Source organism: Maniola jurtina, chromosome 19 (genome assembly GCF_905333055.1).
Source record: "Maniola jurtina chromosome 19, ilManJurt1.1, whole genome shotgun sequence".
In the NCBI taxonomy this organism is placed as follows: domain Eukaryota; kingdom Metazoa; phylum Arthropoda; class Insecta; order Lepidoptera; family Nymphalidae; genus Maniola; species Maniola jurtina.
Genome location: NC_060047.1, coordinates 6,118,041 through 6,127,416, shown reverse-complemented (window position 1 = coordinate 6,127,416; position 9,376 = coordinate 6,118,041). Strand labels below are relative to the sequence as shown.

The 9,376-nt window shown below is 35.8% G+C and overlaps 1 protein-coding gene across 1 annotated transcript; it reads right to left on the bottom strand.

Annotated features, from left to right (window-relative positions):
- Nucleotides 1-7,390: 7,390 nt before the first annotated feature.
- Nucleotides 7,391-9,116, bottom strand: LOC123875142 (UPF0692 protein CG33108). The gene is made up of 2 exons (XM_045920824.1): nucleotides 8,506-9,116; nucleotides 7,391-7,771 (listed from the first exon to the last, which is right to left on the bottom strand). Exons 1-2 carry the CDS (start codon nucleotides 8,985-8,987, stop codon nucleotides 7,450-7,452), a joined length of 804 nt encoding a protein of 267 aa, XP_045776780.1. The 5' UTR covers nucleotides 8,988-9,116; the 3' UTR covers nucleotides 7,391-7,449.
- Nucleotides 9,117-9,376: the final 260 nt, after the last annotated feature.

Here is a 9,376-nt window from a genome sequence, read left to right as displayed (position 1 = left end):
ATGCATTTACGCATCCCCCCCGGAGGGAGGGTATGTGGGACTCGCCGGCCGAGAGGCGACCGGAATACCCACTAAACCCCAGCGGCGCTACTGCGCGTCGCCTGGCGACTGGGTCACGGGAACGGCCGAAGCAAACAACCGCGACCCAGCCAGCGACGTCTGCCAAGGCAGACCCTCCACCGGGGACCTGCTCGGTCCCCATCGACGCACCTCCGGGACGCACCAACGAAGTGCGTCCCCCGACCTTGGGACGCGCACGTCGCCCGCGTCCCATCCTCCGCTTCATCCACTGTGCCCTCTGCTAGTCAGAGGGACACGCGGAGAAACCTCCCCCCCTGCCAGGTCATTAGCCATAGCCAACAATATCTCCGAAGGGAAATTATTAGCCATGTTACCGGGGCGCACCGGCCCGAACACTGCTCTTCCCCTCGGACGCATCCAAAAGGGACCAGCAGCATCCAGGCACACTGGGAGGTTACCTGGCTGGCGCCCCAACTTCTAACTGACTGCTAATTTTTTTACATTACGAATTTTTACAATGACTAATGGAGTCATCGAAGATTATATTAGGGTTTTTAAATAAAATAAAATCTTTACACTAAGTATAATAATGTATTAATTTGTATTTTTAATATACTTAAAAAGTACATTTTTTTATTGATGGCTCTGTAAAAAAAAATATGCGCCAGGGAGGGTTGTATTTAAGTTCAGTGGACATCCAGGTTAAAGCTAAGTGTTGGTAGTTAATTTGTAGGCCGACTAAGCTGAGAAATGAGGCTCTAATTATAAACCAATAAAGTCCAAAATTGTCTGTCTCAACGTTATCCTTTTTAATTATTGATTAGTAACGCTGCGTTACTTATATTACGCTGTCGAGCTGCCATGATTTTTAGCATAGGCTTTTGTTATTAACTTTGAATCCTACTTGGTTCAACATAGAGTCCAAATTCCATCATAGGTTAGTTCTAAGTTCGAACTCTGCTTATGTTTATATGTTCGAGTGGCATAATGAAGGCTCAATAACTTCGTTAACTATGCATTATAGTCATTTCGTAGTTTTTAGTAAAGTATTTAACGTATAGATATTCAATGTACTCAATATATATCGAGGAATTTATGGTTCGTGACATTTCCATGTAACATAGGTTAGGTGTATCGGAGTATAAATGAATAAAACCGAATTTCGCGAGGTATTTTCGGCACATATCAGATAGTTTCGTGCTGGCAGTTAGCGCGTTTTTAATTTTATCTGTGATTTGTGAATGCAGTTTTTTTAAGTGATAGTCGATCGGTGACTAATTATTTTGTATTTTTTATAAGTGCAACGGCGATCCGTTCGTGTAGGAAGCAATAGCTTTGATACAGTCGTATAGTGTTTTTGACATTTTTTAGATTCTATAAGATATAATCTTCCCTATAATTCCCTAGTATACGCTATGTACGAATATACTTACCTAGTTCCAAAATATTTGCCAATAAATCGTGAAAGCGGGCGCATATCGCAGTGAGCAGTATTATCTAACGAGCTAAATTGTTGAACACATTTTTCTTCTACGATTTCGTAAATTCCGAGCCAGCTTTGGAAGCTAATTTTCTATTGCTGCGATTTATGGAAAGAAGAAAAAGGCTTGATTTATTTTCAAGAGAACGACTGTTTCACGATATCATGTTATTAATATATTCATAAATTTAACCATATAATAATAAATGTTTAGGATGTTATACGTGTTTATGATTATTATCAGTGGATTTTAGGATAGGTAATTATACACTCCAACGAAAAATTGTAGGGTTTATTCAAAGTTCCAAACGGAGTTTGACTCTTAGGAAAAATATTGGCAGTGCATAATTTTTATTGAAATTAATGAATTCAATGTTAGAGAGCAAGTTTTTGCCAAATGTAGTAACTACACTTTATGGTATTCGAGATATAGGAGTGACTTTAAAAAATTTAAGTGTATAAATACCACATGGAAGTAAATTCGCCACGGCTTAGCGGGTGAACGAAGTTCGCCGACGAATCAGATTATTATTGACAGAGGACACGTGTAAAATTTTTCACGTCATCTGTCAATTAAATCTAATTGGTTTATTTCTGTTCTTCCCACTCCGCTCTGCTCGTCTCGGCTTGAGTGGAAACGTCCCCCTAGTGTTAAGAGACTTGATGTTGTAGAGTCGGCTCGAGGTGCTCTTCCAATTTCTTTTTGTAACAACCCTTTAGGTGCACATTTTATGAGTGCCAAATTTTTGAAAATTCATTTGCCAGATCGCTGATACAGTCCAGAATCATTCTTTACTTTTTTATTTTTCAGTAGATGCCTACTGAAAATGTGAACAACGTCAACCACGCCAAAGAAATGCGGATGACGTCACGTCGCATTTAATCGATGCTTGCGTCGCAAATTGATAACTGAAGTTTGTAATTTGCGGGCAGGACAGTTCCAGATTATGATACTTTCAAATCTACTAAGTTTTTTGAACTGGTCTTGTGTAATTTAATGATTTCTAAAATGCTCGGAAGGCACTGCTCTACAATATCTCTTAACGGTTTTTTAAACAATAATAAAATATTATCACACAAATTACTTGGACAATAGTCGGTGTATCTTAGATGTCTATGCGAATAAAGTCAATGTAAAGCTGTTAGATTAAGATGTGTATCAAATATGTAGACTATGTATGGCCATGTTTAGATGTGTACAAATATATTAAGTTCTCATTGGACGTTGTATACATATTTTGCAATTACATTTGCATCTATCCATGGCCTGTTAAGGTCATAATACCCATTTGTTGTATGTTTGATTTCATATGAATTTGTATGCCAACTAAATTGACTAATCTAAGGTAGTAATGTACAGAGTACACTTGAATTTGCTCAGACTTAAGAATGAGTTAAAACGTAATAGGTTTATATCTCTACAGCCCGTCTTAAGTATAAGCAAAGTCAAAGAGTGCTTTAGATCTCAGCCTAAGAGTAGTGCTATTCTTTTTCTCAAGAAATATGTTGAAAATTAGAGCATTGCTTTTAGAACGTCAATTTGGGATTCGTGAATGTGGAATAAGCGCCAATATCAAAGGCCTCGAAGTATTCTTATACTTACACCTTATTCTTTGTATTGTAGTATTGAACATATCGTAGGTATCGTAAAGGCGGAATAACTAGTGTGTAGAAATAAAAATTCAAAGTTTCTTTAACAGTACCCTTAGATTTGGCAGCAAAAATAAGTTTCATATCCAAAGTACTTGTAGCAACATTTATTGGCTTAGATGTCTATTGGTCGAATTGTTGGGGAGGTTAAAAATTCGTTTACGATTTATAATAGGCAGGCAGTATCTTAATCTTGTTTCATATTTCGTGGCCTTTGAAATCTAATTTAAAAAAATAATATCAGTAATATTATGCCATTGGGCCAGTAAAGTTTTACATTAATTAATTCTAATGCCTGTTTCATTAGTTATTGATTTAGCGTTATCCTACCTAGGTAAGGTCCACTTTCCTACATTTTGCCAGTTGCTACACACTTTGCTCGGTTTTGAGCATCCAATTAATTGTGTGTATTAGCTCTCAGCTCTGCGCTCATGACGTCCAGTCAGCGTTTTCTTGGACGGCCTCGGGACTTAGCTCCAGGGAAAGCAATGTTAAGACATCTAGTAACCGACGTAACAACTTACTACTGATGTCACGGATACATGCTTGTTTCACTAGTTGATAGAACTTTTTGGTATTGCTTTCGAAAAGAGGACAGAACATATTTGAGAGTTACAGCAAAAAGATTTTTTAACAGTTCCAAGAGTTGATATCCCTTTTGCGTTTATGATTTACAGGAATTATAATGTATATCCATTTTCGGCTACTATAGTGTCTACATTTTGCATTTTGACTTTCTAGATCCCTCTCCAAGTTAAATAGGCATTAGATTTAGATTATTGGTTTTCATTATACGATCCGGCGTTATACCTATGTAAATCATTTGAATTGTCAGAATACAGAGAAAAACAAGCCAAAAAGTAGAAAGTTGTTCCAAGCTTATTTGATTAATTCTGGTTTATTCTGTATTTTGAGGCCTACTACATGAGGCAAAAACACTTTTTAGGCACTATTCAAATGTGCTTAGTGCCATATAAAAAGTATTGCACAATAATTCTTTGGACCTGTTTTGATATGTCCTATGTAAGGTGCGCGTGTATAGTGAACTGTCAAGTTAAATGTTTTTAGGCCCTGAGTGTAAGTAACAAACTGATACTGGTGTGACGTAAATCTTTTTTTCAAGAAATTCAACATGATATGTGCATTGCCGAAAGTCTGTTATGTAGTGTGTTGCTGTTTTATATCTAAACAGCGGTTGACTTTTTAAAAACAGTTTTTAAGCGAGCGTTATCCCCAAAAAACATGGGAATTTCGAAAACGGATGTTTCTAAACGAAAGTTAGCTACTTAGGACCTAACTCAAACCTTGATCCTATGCAATGCTATTTTTTGGAAAGATTTAGTTTTTGAAAATTCTCACGTTTTTTGGGGCGGTAACTCAAAAACTCCTTTTTACTTTTGCTTTTTTGCAGTTAGCTGCTTGAGATATAGAACGGCAATATGGATTGCCCATCCATTCAACGTCGTGGTTTGACAAGTCCGTATAATATTGGCAGATTTAAGCAATTATAGTTCCATTTTTTTAAAAGTTACACTAGGGCCTCTGTTGTCTATACTCATTACATTTCTCCACCAGCATGAGTGCTTAATTAATTATTATTATTGTTTAAAATTAAAGTTAGTCTAGTCTTGTTCATTGCGTGCAAATATTGATGGGTTAATTTAAGTTCTTTTTTGTGTTAAATATGGACGCAATAAGGCTGTTGGTTTGGAATAGATATTGGTTCCATTTGGTAGTAAAAAAAAATCTAAATTAACGACAAGTCTAAAGGTATCTGCTAGGAATATTTAGAAAAGGAAGGCAATAATTTTACCAAATGCACACCATTGTATCATGATGCCATTCACATAAGTATTTTAAATAAACGCACAAAAAAAAACAAATAAATAAGTGAAACTGTACATAACTTGCATCTTTCGTAAAGAAAATATTAATGGCTTGTATAGTTCGAAAGTCTTTGTAACTGCAAACGCGAATGCTGTTATTAGAAGTTACTTCTGTAAGGCCCACACGCGCCGTGTAAATGCAGATACTGCTGCTTGCTGCTGACATTCTCAGAATTTCTATGGCACGCATATACTGTTGCCAGTATTCGCTTTTTCTGTACTAAAAGCATACATTCTTTGCGACGGTCGTCCAGCTCGTTGCTCGTTTCGTAATTTGCGGTTAGCAACTTTAAAGCTTAGATAACATATACCAAACACACGTGACACAAAAGACGTTACAATTTGACTATAGGAAAAACGCCACTGCATAGTGATGTCGCGGCTCCTTAGTGCGTTCGTCAATGTAAACGTCTTCGTACAGTTCGACGTTGGACCTGGGGAAGTTCCTGTCACCGCTTTATGTATACAACAAGCCTTAGAGCTTGTCATTACTTCCAAAAAATATAATAGTTGAAACAAAAAAGAACTCAAGTTGCCATTAAATGATAATTTTAGAGGCCTAGCCTAACGTGCATGATATACAATACTATTATGTATGTTATTTTCGGTTTAATAGAGTACCTTTGTTTTAATAAAGCTTGGGTCAAACTGAGGCGAAGTCCATGAGGGATGGGAGTTAGCTTGAATGCCGCATCCTGTGCGGTATATGCCTTAGTTTGATCAAAGCTTAAACTATCAAATATTATGTTGCTTAGTGTTATATGATCTCATAACTCCTGACTGACTTGACAATTTAAATTTTTCTAATTATTTGGCTGTATTACAAAGGATGAATTATTGGTATGTATTATAAGAAGTTATTTAATGCAACTTGTAATCATTTAGGGTAGCAACATACTTAACACATGACCCTATCCCATACGTCGCGTGTTGTTCAGACTCAGTGTTGGATATTTGTATTTTGTAGTGTGGTTTTGGACATTCAAACTACAATGACTGATTTAAATAATAATGTCTTAGCTTGCACACAACATAATATTCAAAGTGAACACTAATATAAAGCTTAGAGATGTGTATTAAAACTACATTGTTTTTTTTTATAATGGCGAAGTATTGTGGAAACAATATAAATGTATTTGGAAGTCTGAATTCGGAATTCAGAATTTTTGAGTTTTTTTGTTTACAAACTAGGACATTCTTGTTTGAGTCGTTTTTACGATTTGATTTGATTCAAGACGCGTCGTTAGAGTTGCGTGTTCTAGTATGCCTTTATTCTATAGCAATTATTATTCATCACAAATAATTATTTCAGCCGCGAAACGGCGCATAGATATCCTTTAGTGTAATGGAAAGTTCTTTTAAGTTGAATTAATTAGTACAAAGGTATATTTACGTTATTTTAAAAGCATCTTAGTTTCGGAAAAATAGAATTTGGTTTGTAATTTCAATGAAAGTAGTGAAGGTGCAATAAATGAAATGTGTTTGAATATCATATTTTGTTTTACAGTGATTTGGCTTGGTGGAACTACAATAATTTCACTTCTATAAGCTTAAGTTAAGTCATGAGATTTTTTATTTTATCACAATTTGCAAATATGATTTGTATTTATTGTACAAATAAAATTTTGCATTAAATTAATTTGTTTTATTTAGTAACCAGCTGTGTTGCCATATATTTTAAACTAGCGTTTACCTGCTACTATAACTCAGGTTTTTAACTAATGGGAATCTTTGTTTATTTGGTACTAGCTGTGCCCGCGACTTCGTTCGCGTGGAATAGTGACTTTTCGCGCTTTATATAGCCACGGACGCTCAGGCGCGAGGCGCCGTGATTCTTTAAATTGACATAACTTTTTTATTTATGAACCGATTGACATGAAATAAACACTAAATCCTAAGTGAAGCTTACTACAATATATTAGTGAAAACCGTATCTAAATCGAATAAGCCGTTTCTGAGATTAGCGTGCACAAACACACAGACAAACAGACAAAAAAAAAATTAATTACAATTTCGGGTTCGGCATCGATATAATAACAACCCCTGCTACTTTTTTTTTATATATTTCCATTGTACAGACACCACTTTTCTACAATTTTATTATATGTATAGATGTTGATTGCTTTGCTTCAGGATGTAGGTAAGCTAACTTTAGGCTGATTAAATTTAGTTCCGCAGTTGAGCTGTAAAAAATCAAGAAAAACTCTAACAGCCATACATTTTAAATAGGTATTATGGATATTGCTACAAGTGGTAAATAAAATAAAATTAAAGGTTTTTCTATAAAATAAGTACTAAATTTTTTTTTAAAATAAGTGGGTAATAAAGGAATTGCATAAGAAAAATATTCCAATTTAACTTGAGGCAGTATAAACCATAATATAATTTAATAAGTTACTCTTAAAATTAGTCTTACAAACCGTTAAATATCAAAAATTGATCTCTCAAACCATTTTCACCACCCACCCCCCCATCTGGAAGCACATACAACAAACCATCTTCCTGTTTCTTTGGGGAAAACTCCCATAAATTTTTATTACTTTTATCTAATTCGTCCAATGTCCACGCAGCAAGGAATCTTGATTTCCCATGCCTGCACAGCACATAGACATTCTTTGGATCTGATATGTAGTCTCCTCCTGGGTCTGACACTACTACTATACCACAAACAAGCGCCCAGTGTGCAGTGTGACCATGCCTCTGACATGGTGAATGATTGAAATCTGCATCATAGCTGTTTTTGTGTTAAGGAAATTGTGGTTAAAGAATTAAGAAATGTACTTACTATAAGTTAAATCTGTTGCTAGCTTTTCACAGGCCATCCATTTAACCAATTTTGTAGAGAGATAGCTTATACTTTGCTACTTTATGCTGGAAAATTAAAGGGTTTCCACAGGATTTAAAGAAAATCTAATATCATGTAGGTGAAGTCATAGGCATCACCTATTTTACTTAGTATAGAGATAGCTTGCATCCTGTATAAGGACAGGCTACTTATTTTTAGAAAACTTAAATTTTTGCAGATAAAGTCATGGGCATCAGCTAGGCTAGTGTAAAAAATATATTTAACTTATGGTACTTTTTATATCTAGTTGTCAGGAATGATCTAATTGGATACTATAGAGCAAATAAAATAATTAGCACAACACGCAAGCATGTCACATTCCTATGTTGCCCACGATCTTGAATCAATTAGTATGTCCAGTACTTCCTCAAAAACAAGATAAATATAAGTGTGCTGCTGTATTGGTGAGAATTTATTATTAGTCTAATAAATTAGTTTTATAATATAGGTGCCTAGCAACACTTGGTGTTTTATTGTTTGAATACTAGATGACTTTACTGCCGTGGTTTAGTAAGGGTGGTCTTAAGTTTTGTATACTAATACAATCATATCCGAGATTGCCTATGAAACATCTATTGATAAAACTTGGGTAGTTATATAGATTAAGACTTCAAAAAGGATACGGCACTAGTAGAACAGCACCATTTAAAAGCTTTAGAATAATTTCTTCACTAAATAAATCACCAGTCTTCACAAAGAAATTAATGTTCTCTAGTTCAGCCAAACTTATAGCCTTTTCAGCCAGTTGGCCCATGTCTTTACAGCTAAACATCTCCCCGTTGTTACTATAACCTTCCATTTTAGTGATGTTCAGCAGTTCGTCGGGGCTGACTTCTCCATTTAGAAGCATTGAAAGAGCGACTAATCCACAGGTTGGTCCTATTTGCATAATCGACTCAAAATGTTTGTATTTATATTGAAATGGAGCTGCGTGGAGACATAAACTATTTTTAGCACACACTTCCCATAGCTGAGGTTCCTGGGAAGCCCATTCGCACACATCCGAATAACTAAAAGTGGGTGAACTATCACAGGATTTGGGTGAATGTGTGCCGGGCGGACATAGCGGTGGTAGCGGCGGCGGTGAAGGTGGAGTCGTACACATCTTGATTGTAAAATTTCTATAATATACCTTAATTAACACGTCTATTTATAATTCACATGATTTCTGTTTTCTTTTGGACTAAAAAATAATGACGAAAACAAATCACTCATGTCAGAAACAGCTGACACTGACACAGTCACGTCACTGTGACCCAAGCGCATGCCCAAGCGGTTGACAAGTTGACAATGACAGGTGGCGTCCGTTAAAAACGTAATGACGTACTACAGAGAAATAAATCTAATGCTAACTACCATAGAGTAGGATTATATTAGGGTGTGAAACATAATGATGTGCTACACGGCGACGGTACATGGATGATGGAAACTTTGTTTTGAAATCACAAAAATACTGACGTTAAGTAGGTACCTAATAACTTTCGCGATGTATTC